The 14194-nt window shown below is 42.6% G+C and overlaps 1 protein-coding gene across 1 annotated transcript in view; it reads right to left on the reverse strand.

Annotated features, from left to right (window-relative positions):
• The window catches only part of ERAP1 (endoplasmic reticulum aminopeptidase 1), a 25566-nt gene extending 12781 nt beyond the window's left edge, over window positions 1–12785 (reverse strand). The window contains exons 1-8 of the mRNA XM_034774091.1: window positions 12652–12785; window positions 10690–11277; window positions 9914–10052; window positions 8597–8731; window positions 7952–8072; window positions 2156–2310; window positions 1284–1397; window positions 145–276 (exon numbers count right to left, since the gene is read on the reverse strand). Coding sequence (XP_034629982.1) covers window positions 145–276; window positions 1284–1397; window positions 2156–2310; window positions 7952–8072; window positions 8597–8731; window positions 9914–10052; window positions 10690–11240 — 1347 coding nt within the window. The 5' untranslated portion in view covers window positions 11241–11277; window positions 12652–12785. The remainder of the gene's footprint in view (window positions 1–144; window positions 277–1283; window positions 1398–2155; window positions 2311–7951; window positions 8073–8596; window positions 8732–9913; window positions 10053–10689; window positions 11278–12651) is intronic.
• Between the last annotated feature and the right edge of the window lie 1409 nt (window positions 12786–14194).

Genomic DNA, 14194 nt, shown 5'->3' on the forward strand with positions numbered 1-14194 from the left:
CTCCTGCCCCTGACTGCCCCCTGCCGCCCCATCCAACCCCCCCACTCCTTCCTGACTGCCCCCCCGGGACCCCTGCCCCCATTCTAAGCAAGCTTCATGAACAATATTCACTGAAACAAAAGGAAAAATAGTTACATAATTTACCTTTTCATAGGAAACATCATCGAACATTTCTTGAATTTGAGCTGGATCTTCCACAGGAGTAGACACAGGATGTGAGGAATTTAATGCATCCACCTCCATGGCATCAAAACACTTGCCTAAAAAATAATCTTCCTAATAGGAGAAAAAAATATTTTTTTTATTCAAGGACTATTGAATACAGATGTAACAGCAAACCTGTTGATGAAAATATTTGCACTTGAAATATGTTTTAGATTTCTTCCATGTGATTTTCAGACTGTATAAAGAAAACAAAAGCATCTTCTTTTTAGAATATTTAGAAAAAATATTCTAAATATTTTAAATATTCTTTTTATTCCAGTAAATGCATTATTTTAAAACAAAATACATCTCATTTAGAGATTGCAATCACCTGTTATAAAGCTGCTGTAATGTGAAAATGCTGCACAGACTTATTAACATAAATTGATGTCAGTGAAACTACTTATATGAGTAAAATTGAACAAATGGGGCTTACCCTAAAGCCCAGGAAAGTCAATGGAAAGACTCCCACTGATTTTACTGGGTTTTGGATCAGGCCCAAATGTCTTTGTAGGAACGCGCCCAAAGTAGCGATCTCTGGTGAAATGAAAATGTGAAATCATTCAGACATTCGAAAAGGGTGATGAGTCTTTCTAAGATAGAACACACCGGCTTGGTCCACACTATAGACTTATGTCGATATAACTACATCGCTCAAGGGAAAATCCACACCCCTGAGCGACGCAGTTGTATCAACCTAACCTCCAGGGTAGACAGCATTATGTCAACGAGAAGGCTTCTCCCGTTGACAGTGTCTTCACTAAGTGCTACAGTGGTGCAGCTGTGCTGCTGCAGTGCTGTTTGTCTAGCCCACCTTCACTGCAATCAGAATCATCTGTAATCATCTTTGATCATCTGTATTTAGACAATGTTATAATGTCTTTGTAATCCTTAAAAGATGATTAACCTAATTACTCTAAATTAATTATTAGAAATCATATAAAAACAACAAAATAAGCTCACGGCAAATCTGTGTGCTGCCCAATAAGCTTACCATTACAAATCATCAATAAATTACCCTCAGCCATTTTAAAATATGGTTTAAAATAAATAAAAAAGGAAAAGTAATTAACACTTACAACTTTCAGATCTGGATGAGTAATACTGACTGACACATACTCCATAAACTTTGCAAATCCTTCATTTAGCCAAAGATCATTCCACCATTCCATGGTAACTAGGTTTCCAAACCACTGAAAGAAAAAATACTGCTCATAATAAAAGGTGCTATCAGCCTTGTCTTAAGTTGAATAGTTAATTCAGTCACTAATTTATTCAGACCCAGGAGAAAAAGGTTTGGGAGTTCATAGGGCAGTGTGAAAGATCCCTAGCATGAGTTTACCACTCACTCCATCCATCAATTCTGTAATGTGTTCCTGTGGCGTGGGTCCTCATGCCCACCTATAGTCTCAAGAAGCATCCAAATCAGTCATCCCAGTAGGCATTTTGTTTTCACACCTCTTATTGCTATGTAAATGGGTCACTGTATTTTAAATAGTGTTCTTATTCTTTGTTCATTTTGTCATTCTCTAACAGAGGACAAAGACGAGTTAAACACAATATAATGCTCTATGATAAATGGACTTTAACCTCATTTAGGGCTCCCTTACCAAACGTGGCTCTAATATAAAACAGTATTAAAATGTATCCAAGAAATTACACTTTTACACCCACAAGTTTCTTATGAGTAATACAATTAAAATACTCTGGAGAAAATAAAGAAGATGCAATAATGTTAGCCCAGTAAATAATATAAAATCAAGTTACAGATGATTCAGAACCTTTTAGTCTCAAAAGCCAATCTATTTCAAAAGTTTCTAATAAGTCTAACAACTTGTTTTCAATGTATAAATTTTTCTCACATATCTAAGATGTCAAGATATTGTACCACATTGCCAGTAAAACCAAACGAACAAACATTTAGATCCCTTCGTATTCCTCTAACCATTACCTGATGAGCCAGCTCATGGGCTATTATCATAGTAATCCAAAGTTTAGCCGATGCCGAGGACTTTTCAGGGTCATATAGCAAAGAAGATTCCCTGTATGTGGTCAGTCCCCAGTTTTCCATAGCTCCAGACTGAAAATCAGGAATAGCAGCTAGATCTAAAAAATAAATAATAATATCTCACTTATCAGTGCGATCTCTCTCTCACCCTCACCCATTTAAACACAGTATCAAACACATTTTTATTAAAATAAAGAGAAATAGTTGTCATTAGTTTCAGTAGTTCAAGCGCAGATTTTATGTATTTTGAAGTGATATGAAGTATCAGGCAAAAGTTAAACTATTAACTTGACAGACTATTCTGGGTAGCACAACACAAGATGCATGTCACAAAATCCGTGAAAAGTGATGACAGCTCAGGGTAGAAACTGGTTAACTTTATTCTGGACCTTCTATTGTGCAAGACCGAGAAGGAGCTACCCTAAGCAGGAAACTAGGTATTTTTCAACAGTTTTTTGTTAATAGTTTCCTTTACCAGAAACTGGTTTGGAAAAACTCCCATCAACTTAAATGAAAAAGATAGGCCAACGCTGAGCTTTTTTTGAAAATCTTACTGAGTCTATGGAATCATTACTGCTTACATTTTAGTGAATAAGTATTTCATCCACTTTTCTACTATTTTATTTTTTAAACATAAGACCATTTTTTCAACAAACAAGGCACTCCAGAATGTGTGTTGTGTGGCCATGTAGGTATTTCTGAGACGGTTGGAGTGGTTAGCCTTGGCTCTCATATCTAATGATGAACTTGAAGTGTGATGAGAGCATGGCTGTCACCCACTCATGTTTCACTGGTTAGTCGAAATTCAGCCAGGTGTGGACAGACTATGCCAGATCCCCCATATAACATTAGCTCCACTGTAAAGTGGTGTAGAGGTGCCTTAAGCAGAGCAGTGGCCAAGTGGGAAAAGGACTCTGCAATCCTTACTTGTCACAGAGGGGATCTCAACAGCCACATCCATATAGGCCAGTTTGGAGAGTGATAGTGTTGGACCATATCAGGGAATTTCTGTATTAGAACCATAAAGTGTATGTGTATAACAAGTCTGAGGCCAAGAGAGACAAGGGGTAAGATTGAATTCCCCACAGCTAATGCCGTTTGCTTTTTCATTTCTGTGTCTCTCCAGCTCTGTGAGAAACAGGCAAGGCCAAACTGCTAATTGTGTGAACACATCCTAAGACAGAAAGTCTGTTCTCAAAAACAACTGTAATTGCTCTTCCAAACAGAACACAGTTTAGTAGCTTTTAACTTGTTTGTTATCTATGTTAAAGTTTAAGTAAATTTGCAACATCCTGAGAGTTGCTAGAAGTTAAGAAACAGTAAAGTAATAAGTGATAAATGTATGTTGATGTATGTGAATGAATGCTTGATTTAGATAAAGGATAAATTGATTTAGATCAGGGGTAGGCAACCTGTGGAACGTGTGCCAAAGGCGGCACGCAAGCTGATTTTCAGTGGCACTCACACTGCCTAGGTCCTGGCAGGGCCGGCTCTAGGTTTTTTGCTGCCCCAAGCAAAAAAATTTTTGGCTGCCGCCCACCCCAGCCCTGGCCTCTCCCCCTCCCCCCCCCAACTGCACCCTCCTGCTGCCCCAGCCCTGGGTCACTGGTAACTCACTCCCAGGGTGGAGCATTCAGCAGGAATTTTGGATGTGCACAGAACACAGACAGGATTGGTTCCCATATGGTTACAGAACTGCAGTAAAGTGGAACAATTTTCTGCTTGTGTGACTGGAGGATATCTGGATGCATATTATAAGACTGTCCTACATAAATGAGGAAAAGTTGAGGTGCCTTTATTATTCTTTTGTTCCATTCTTTGTTTCTATGGGGAATGCATTATCACGGTCTTCCTTTTAAACAAATAAAACTAAAACTTAAAAAAAAAAAAAGCAATGACTGTTGAAAATAGCAATTCCAGTCCTAATAACCACTGGGAAGCATTTCTTGCTCAATTTATTCTACTTTTTCTACAGCAAGTTACAGTGGATCAGTATATTTGATTTGGGGGAAATGAAGTAACAGCTGCTCAAATTGAGCTTGAGCACTCCTGAATTTTAAGGGTGTTCAAATCTGGAAGGCAGGTGCTAGATTCCCTTTCTGAATATTAGCTATATCTGGAGAGGAAAAGTCAATTTCTGCTTCCATGGCTCAGAAGTGGAAATCCTCCTAAGTGCCTGGTACTGTATCTAAAGTTGCCCAGGTCCAGAGCCTCCCCTCCCTTACTTTTCATTTTAAATTCTAGGGGGATCCACATACCTCCCTTGCTAGGCTTCAGATAGAGAGGTGCACCGTCCATTTAGTCCCCGCAATTCCTTCTTTGGGGGAGAGCCCAGGGCTGGGGCGGCAGGGGGTGCGGGTGGGGGCCAGAGCTGGGGCGGTGGGGGGGGGGGGGAAAGAGCCCAGGACTGGGGCAGCAGGGGAGTGCAGGTGGGGGCCAGAGCTGGGGCAGAAGGGGGTGTGGGCGGGGGGGAGCCCAGAGCGGGGGGGAGGCACAGCAAAGAACCTAGAGCTGGCTCTGTTCCTACCATTCACAGCAAGCTGCAGATTTCAGTTACATACTCCTTTCCCACACCCTTTCCTGTTGCTAGTGGCCAAGGGAATGCTGGGAAATGTAGTTCTTTCCCTGCTCCCGGGCTGGCTCTATAGGCAGGGAGCTAACCAAGGAACTCCCAGGGCCCCCTATTGGTTCTCAGCTCCCATGCTGGATTCTTGCACCCCTTGCAAATTTGCCGCCCCAAGCAACTGCTTGCTTTGCTGGTGCCTAGAGCCGGCCCTGGGTCCTGGCCACCGGTCTGGGGGGCTCTACATTTTAATTTAATTTTAAAGGAAGCTTCTTAAACATTTTAAAAACCTTATTTACTTTACATACAACAATAGTTTTGTTATATATTATAGACTTATAGAAAGAGACCTTCTAAAAACATTAAAATGTATTACTGGCACGCGAAACCTTAAATTAGAGTGAATAAATGAAGATTCGGCACACCACTTCTGAAAGGTTACCAACCCCTGATTTAGATAAAGAATGAATGGTCAGGGAAGTACCAGCCTAAGAATTACAACTTCAGTCTCGATTGGCCGAAGAATGTGCAGACTAGAGATAACTGGATGACCCCCGGAGGGCAGGCCAGAAACCACCCAAGTCTGTCCCCCTCCCCTCCTCCCCCCAGGGTTGAAGACTCCGAAGAACAAGATAACATTCAGCCATCAGGGATGTGCCACGTGCTGATTGATAAGCACCTCAAACAAACATCAGCAGGATGAAGAAATTCCCATAGACTTGTATAAGGACAAAATCCTATAAGAACAGACTCTAAAGACTGAAAACTTTTGAGTCTGGTTCTGCAACCACCCTCTAGATCGGATGTGCATCTGACAAGGACTCGGCTCCTCGTGTGCAGGCTACCTGGCCAGTACTCTGCCATGAGCAACCTCTAGGCTGGTAACTATAACAACTCTGCAGAACTTGTATTAATGAGTGTGTGTGTGAATGAATAAGGAATGGTAGTGAAATAATATTGAATTGCATATCCTGATTTCTCGCTCTCTCTCTGCATTTACAATCAATGTGGTGTTTTGCCTTGTCCACCTTATAAGATCCTGTTGGTATTATTTTATTAGTGTAACAATAGTAGGGACAAGTCTGGAGGAGGGCCATAGGATCTAAGGTCACATAGATCCAGTGGCTCTATTCCTTGAGCAAGTGTCACAGACAAGGTAGTGGTATCTCACTGACTGGAGTAATGGTTGCAGGGATAGGGGCTGCTGTTACCTGTCAGCTCTGTATCCAACCTGTCTGACTCACGAAGGATCCCCCTCCCCGAGCCTCTGCTTGAATCAAAACCGATCAGAAGAAAGACTTACAAAAGCAATGAAAAGGCAGTGGGAGACACGGCCTAAACCACTCCAGACAAGGGTGACAGAATTAAGGCAACTCCCCGAGCCTCATTTGCATTGAAGATGGGACAAGGAGGCATCTCCATTAGCATACAGAATGGAGAATGGAGATTCCAAGGCAATAACCGCACTGAACTCTGGGACCAGAAAAGCAGGAAAGCACTGCATGATGGGGGATCTCTGCTCCAGATGTTAATGCACCCACCCCAGCACACACCAGCTCAGTAGTTATCAGACCAATTCTAGTAATAAATCCTTTATTGGTTTCCAATATACTGAAGCTGCCTAATTGACCTGTGAGTTCCCTCGAAGGAACACTGCCCATAGCCAGGAATGATCAGTTCCTATTGTCTAGCCTGAACAAAACAACTTTGGTATACTCCCTAGAGCCATCAGTTTACCCATAAACAAATCTAGAGTTCTCCCTTGAACCATTGTTGTTTCCCTACAAAAAACCTCTCCCCACGCTCAAGTAAGTGTTCTGATGCCTGGATCCAAAATCTGCATCAGTTCCCTTGGGACTTCATCTTCTCCTAACAGATCGTGCTGGGGGCTCTGCCTGTCTCCAGCACTCTGGACCTTCAACTATCACCACCACCTGGGAACCCTGACTGGTTCAAGCTTCACGGAGTGGTGAGAATCCAACTCTCTCTCTCTCTCTCTGTGTTTTTTTTTTTTCTCTAGGTATAGTTTCTAACCCGGACTTACATGATCAGGTATAGTTTTCTAAACCTGACTTTTGTAATCAAATTTAAGCTAGATTTAATATTGTAACTGTTTTGTTTGTTTGGCTCTCCTTGTATGGTTATTACCTGGCAATAAGTAATTTTTATGGTTAAGCTGGTTGCTTCCCTCCCTCCCTCTCTCTTTTGTGTTTTTGGCTTCCCCATTTGCTCTGCAGCAACGTTCCTCTTACTTAAGCTAACGATCCTTGCAGTGCCCAAAAATCCTGTGGGGTACTCTCATCAAGTGGGTTACTACCCGAATAATCGTAACGTGAAAGTGGGGATAGAGAGGTGCTGACCCTGTGGCATATGAGGCTGGCAGCTTGGAAGTGCTGTTCGACCCAGCCTGCTGAGTGCAATGGCATATAAGAGGTCAGGTTGGGAGTGCTGATTGACCTGGTCCGCTCAGAGAGAGAGAGAGAGAGAGAGAGAGAGAGAGAGAGATTGTGTGTGTCTGTCCGTCTGTCTCTGATTCTGGGGCTCGAGGAACCCAGCCCTGGGGAACCTAGGTCCTGCAGGATAGCTTCATTGGGAGGGAACTTGCAGAAGGGAGAAGTAGAGCACCATACGAAAACACAAGTTGTACATTGATAGAATTACAGAACCCCTCTCCACCTCCCCCACCAAGACGAGTAACCCTAATAAACGAGCATACCCCAAAGTAACAGGCAAATCTGGTAATGCATTATGACCCCATACCATGGCCCAGATTAGAGACTGGTTTAACCCTTATAAAGTCAGACATTACTAAAAAACCCAAGTGGCAAAAATGTTTTCAAGCAGTATTTTTCACACATTAATTTTCTCTACCTGAAATATCAACCAACAGTGCTGGCAAGGAGGCAGCATACAATACGTTATATTATGAATGTGTTAATATTTTCACCGGTTATGTGATATCATGGAAACACAAAAGGCCAAGTGTTCCCTCCCCTACCCAAAATGAATGCCCAAGTCTATGCAAGACAATTCTGGAAAAGTCAGGAGGCACTGATGAACATGGTCATCGTCTGTTGCAAACTTGACCCTGTCTTACAAACTATATTCTATGATTTGTATTCTATTAAACTCAACTTAATAAGGTACTTAAATAGAATGAATGATAAAACACTTGCCTTGTTTGGGTAAGGGATATGGAATGCTGAAGTAATTCTCATAGAAGTCTAAAAGTTTCACTGCTGCATCCAAGGCATAATCAGCTTGGTTGATCTTGTCTGGTACAGTATATACCGATATCTAAAATACACAAGCATGGAAGGTTTCTGAATACAAATATAAGTAGTTTTAGAATAGAAACTGATTTGTTCTCTGCCTTGTTTATTTCAATTATCACCAAAAAATATGAGCGCAATTAGCTGCTTGATGTAACATTCCCTGCCTCAGAGGTATCCTAAAATTTGTAAGAAAAGCATCAAAGCCAGGAATGTGTTTTTTAAAACGGAATTTAGATTCAGTCCCTTTTATTTATTCACCAAACAGGTACAATTGCAGTGCAGGTTTCCCCACTTTACCCAACCAAACTCAACCTTTTTTTGAAGGGACCAGAGATGAGAGCACACAAACAGATTTTGAAAGTAAAACTATTAAAAACCATAATTCGAATAGTCCATCTAATTAAAAACCCATTCCTTTCTTCTCGCTCAATCCCATAGCAGCTACAGACATGTAAATATAGTTAACCAAGACCTTTAGAATTAAATGATTTGCAATTTTTATTGTTCCTATCACAAAGCAAGATGTAGAAAATGAGACAAATTTACCTTAATTCCACTGGTGGTCATCTTGCTGACTGATTTAAAATCCGAAACAATAAAGGCCACTAGATAAGTGCTCATCTTTACACTAACATCAAAATGGTCTTCAACTAGCCAATTAGCAACATTCACAGATTTCACCTAAAATGAGAGCACAACTTTTGTCACACAATAATTATATGAACTGGAACAACAGAAGGTTTGTTGAGTTTTTTAAATTTCATCGCTATTATTTAAAGAGTCGCTGAATAAAACAAAACTAAACAAAGGAAAACCCACCCTTTTGAATGAACTTTTTCTTACCTAGCCTGTTATACTTAAAACTGAATGAAATTAGAGAAATAATTTCTCAATTTTTTTTTCAATTTGCTTTGTACATTTGATAGTACCTTGCTGTCTGCTGTACAGTCAATTGGTTTGTCCTGTGGCTGCATAAGAGAGCCAAACAGGGAAGAGGAAAACAGTTTAAAAAGACACAGTGAACTCAAAATCTTTTTAAGATGACATTCAAAATTTCTAATTTCTAAAAGAGAACCCTCTATATAATATGTTCTTTTAAAAAAAATTAATTGGCTTTTTTTTTTTAACTGTTTCCCTATTTGTGTTTATAAGGGTTTCTTCAGCAAATAAGAAATTGACAATACAGAGGAAACAGTGAACCTACTAGACACAAAGTGCTATCCAACGCACAGGCAAACAAACCAAAAATATTTTTTTCTTGCTAATGACTTTCAGTTGTAGTAATATTAGATGCTACTTGTAGCTATAATACACATAAAATTTTCAAACAAATGTGATTTTTCAAGTTGACTCTGTCCCTTTAAAAAAAAAAAAGGAAAAGCAACCTTTAGTAGATGTTCGGGGTACATTTCAGTACAAAGATTTAGTTGCATAACTCCCTGCATAGTTACTACATGTCACACTGCATCATGCTATTTATCCCTTCCGCCAAACTCCCTTGAAGGTTAATTTTTAAAGTCTAGATGGTCCAAGTTTCATGTACAAAATATGGAATTATGGGCTAGATCCTTCAGGTGCTGAATGCCCCCAACTTCCATTGCCTCCCAAGGGAGCGAGGATGCTCAGCATCTCACAGGACTATCCTCTAAATATGAACTTTAAAACAGCCAACAATGAGGAGATAATGCATTTTTCCTTTTTAATTCAATGTTAGAACTACTAGAAACAACAGTACACATATGAGCATCAAAGTAAAACAGTTTAATATCAAAGTAAATTGCTCTTGCTTGGATAGTTTGCTCTGCTTTAACTTTTTCTTAAACTAAACAATTCTAAAATGTAACATTAGAAATATCCACGTACTATTGGCATATTAGATAGTGCAAGGTGCTTTGGTTCTCTCCTAATCTTAATGGAAAATCTGGCTTTGAAAGATGGTTCATCAAAACATGGGAAAGCCATGCGAGCAGCTGTTGGCTCAAACTGTGTTGATGCAAGTACCCTGTAATTAAACAACGGGAAATAAAAAAAAAATCTACATCTGAAACATGCCCCATACATTGCAGTATCAATACAGAACATCCTCCTCTCTGGTGCAAGACAAAAAGGTAAATTTGATGTTCACTTTGTAACTAGGTACTTACATGGCCCCCATTTTGGCAGTATCTGAACAATTCACAATACCCCTTTATCAGGCCAAGAAGTACTACTACCCCCATTTTATAGATGGGAAACTGGGGCCGGAGACTAAGTGACTTGCCCAAGATCACACAGGAGGTCTGTGGCAGAGCTGAGAATGGAACCTGGTCTCCTGAGTCCCATAGCACTCTAACCAGAGGACCATTCTTCCTTGCATCAAAACTATCAGTGGCATCAATAGGAGTTCTTGTGCATTAAGGCCCATTGAATTTGGTCCATAATGACAAAATTCAATTCCGTTCCGAAAGGACTGAAAGTCCCAACAAGTTAAATACTGGAATATGATTCGGTATAAATTTAATTCTCTATAACAAAGCATAAGTCTCAGTGAAGAAAGCAGAGGCTCTAAAAGAGAAATTAGAAACTAAATGAGAATAAAATCTAAAAAGTCAAGTATAGTTCACTCTTCAGAAACAAATGTTAATTGAAAAGATGATTACCTCACTTCTCCTTCCTGGGTTCTATAGGTGCTTTTATAAAAGCCGTGGAAACTCTCTGACAGATTTGCAGAATATTCAATGCTAACAGTGTAGTTTTGTCCAACATGCAGTGGAAAAGCTGCCAGGAGGGCAATCTGCTCAAATGGTGGATATTCCAAAACCATCACTTCTTTTTCCGTGTGACTATTTCCCATTCTCCTTTGGATGGTAGCCCTGGTAATTTGCAGGTGTTTGCTGTGCAGGATGACTGAACTAGTTTGTTGGTTTACTGTAATCTCTATTCTGGCAAATCCAGTAAAAGTTAGAGTCGTAAGATTAGGATGGAGGAGGAGATCATAATGCACTGGGATGACATGCTTGGGAAGCCTTATTTTATCCCACGGAAACGGTTTGCTTCCATTGCCAGACACTACATCAGCTGTCTCCCTGTTCTTGCTATTGTGGTCATTATTCACAGAAACTGCAACATTTAAAACACCTATCGTCATCATCATCATCATCATGAAAGAGGATTTATCTGCAAATGGCAGAGTAGAGAATAAAGCTGCCATTCTTGCCTTGCTTACGTTGATTTCCACATATGATAATCTAAAGAAGAAATATTTGTAAAATACAGTTAGTATTAAAGATTTTTCTTTGTGGTAAATGTCATGGACATCACCCATGAGTACTGACTATGATCTAAAAAAAAATATAGTAAGACCCTCAAGCTACAATCAAATTCAAATGGGCAGACCCTTGACCTGGGTGGAGCCCAAATGACTTCTGGCACAGAAGATTTGGGTTGGAAGAGTCATGGGTCCAACAGCAGGATCAGGCCTAAATTATCTTCACATTCTGTAACCATCTATGTTTATTTCCATACACTTTTTCTTGCCATGATCCTTCAATTCCTCTTAATTTAAAATGTCTCTGAAGGCAAACCTTTCAGGCTGTCAGTAAGCGTTGATGTTTTTAAAGCCACAATATACTCACTGGTTATAAATAAATAGGAGCAAGTTTTAATTGCAATGTTATTTACTGGGAGAGAATATAAACACATAAAACCACAAAACATTATACAAAAAACAAAAGTAACAGTAGAAAATGCAATTCTTATCCCTCACATACAGCCCCTGAAAGGAGCAAATCAAAGGGAATGAAGATACTTTCAAGGCTCTTGATAGAAAAGAAATCAGTAGTTTGATAATTTAGCAGACTCATGCCAAGCAGTTTCTTCTGGGGTTTTAAACTTAGGGTGACCAGACAGAAAATGTGAAAAATTGGGGGAAGGGGTAGGGGGGGGGGGGGTAACAAAAGCCTATATAAGAAAAAGACCCAAAAATCAGGACTGTCCCTATAAAATCGGGACATCTGGTCACCCTATTTAAATTGTATATGAAAAAATTGATGTCTTATTTACGGGGCATGGTGCCAAAACAATGTTGTGTGGGTTTTAAGCTCTGTAGCGGGTGCAGAGTTGTGAAGCAGGTGCTGTTGGGGTGCTCAGGTGAGTGTGCTGGGGCACTGTTTGGCAGTGGGGGTGTAATGTTGGGGCGCTGGGGTTGGCCGTGGGGTGCAGCACCGGAGTGCTGGGGGGGATGTCGGCGGGAGCAGCGGGGGCGGATGGCTCGGGGCGCTCTCTGGGAGGGAGCGGACGCTGCAGCGCGGGCTGGGCCGCAGGAGAGGCGGTGTCAGGGCGGCGGGCCGTGCAGCCCCCTCAGCGACACGCTGCCCTGACTGCTGCCCGCGTTTGGCGGCGAAATGCGGCTCAGCCCCCTCCCGCGCCCCGCTGCCCCCAGAGGGAGGGGACGGGGAGCGGGTTCCCTCCCGCCCGCAATCTAGGCCCGGGCCGCGTGTCCCCCCGCCCCGGGAGGTGAGGCGGCTCCGCTGGCGCCGCGCTGGCCCCGGAGCCCAAGCCCTGAACTACCCGGCTCGCGACCCGCTCCGCCAAGGCCGGGGCTGGGTGAGCGGCGCCGCTACCTGCTGCCGGGCCCAGCGGGATGGAGGAACCGCCGCCGCCTGCTTTAGTCGCGCCTTGGAGAGTGAAAGTGAAAGCTGCCGCTTGGGCCCTTCCAGCTCTTCCGCCCCCCAGGCTCTGTTCTGGGGCTCCCCCACATCCCCCGCCCTCCTGGACTAGCCCAGCAGGAAGGCGGTTTGGGCGACCCTACAATAACATAGTCCCCTGCACAGAGAGACAGCCACAGGGAGAAGCCAGAGCCTGCGGGATGCTGAGCCCTGAGTGCCTGTAGCACCCACAGGAGCCCATGTGGCTCGGAGATACCCAGGGCCGCGCAGGATCAGCCCCCCCGAACCAGGGAGCGAGTCCAATGTTGGCTCCCAGCGTCTGTGGACGTGTGAGAGTCAACCACTGGCCGGCACTGATCAGACCACGGTGGCCGTGGCCGTGGCATTGGCCGCACTGGGAGTACCAGCTGTGTCTAATACACGTTAGCTGATTGTGATTGACCCGTAGGGTGGGAGCTTATTGTTAACCACATCCAGCTAAATAGACTGGCACTGTCTAGGTTAGTTGCAACGTTCTCTTTAAAATTGTGTTCACCAATATATTTTAATACATGACCTATTTTCCTGAAGTAGCCAGGGCCCCTTAGTTCTTTGGGGGGCAAGGGCCACGCTGTTCAGTAACACTAAGAAATAATTTTGGTCTTGTAATACTAAAAGAAAGAGTGTTTGGAGGCTGTACAACTGAGATATAATTATAACAGCCTGCATCATTTACACCTATGGTTCCACCTTATTTCCAGGGCCGGCTCCCAAGCAGCGGGAAAAAAAAAAAAAAAAGCTGCGATCGCTTCTTCAGTGGCAGGTCCTTCCCTCCGAGGGGGACCGAGGGACCCGCCGCCGAAATGCCACCAAAGAGCCGGATGTGCCGCCCCTTCCCCTTGGCCACCCCAAGCACCTGCTTGCTGCGCTGGTGCCTGGAGCCGGCCCTGTATTTCCACCCCCTTTTTTTTTCAGCGACTTAAGGATTCCAAAAGTGCAACCCATAAAGAGCTGAGATACAGTGTATGATCTTCTGCAGCCATTCTGTTCATTGTGGGATAGACTGTTCCTCACCCCTATCCCTGGCTGTCTACACTCCATTTCTGGGAGCAGAGGCAAGTTCATAGGGGCCTAATTCTCGCTCTTCTCTCCATGAGCAAATGGCCAGGGGGACAGAGCTGGCCAAGCATGAGGGAGTGAAATAACTTCCTTTCCCTTCAAGACCTGCACACCTCAGCAAGTTGGACATGTGAGGAATTGTAATTGAAAAATGACTAGGAACAAAACATTTGTTCTTTGACTACTTTATAGTTTACAGTCATGGTAGTTAATGCATGTTGAAACTTGATAAGCAATTGTAATGTAGATAAGGCCCCTGATTCAAAATTTCTTCCTGGTGCTCCTCCTGGAACACTGCAGGTACGCACTTGTCTCTTACACAGCTCTGAGCAGAAATGCCTAATCTAGCCCTCTGCCTTAGACAGACCAATGCCAAACCTCAAAGTCTGCTCTCTCTCTA

This window comes from Trachemys scripta, chromosome 6 (genome assembly GCF_013100865.1).
Source record: "Trachemys scripta elegans isolate TJP31775 chromosome 6, CAS_Tse_1.0, whole genome shotgun sequence".
In the NCBI taxonomy this organism is placed as follows: Eukaryota; Metazoa; Chordata; order Testudines; family Emydidae; genus Trachemys; species Trachemys scripta.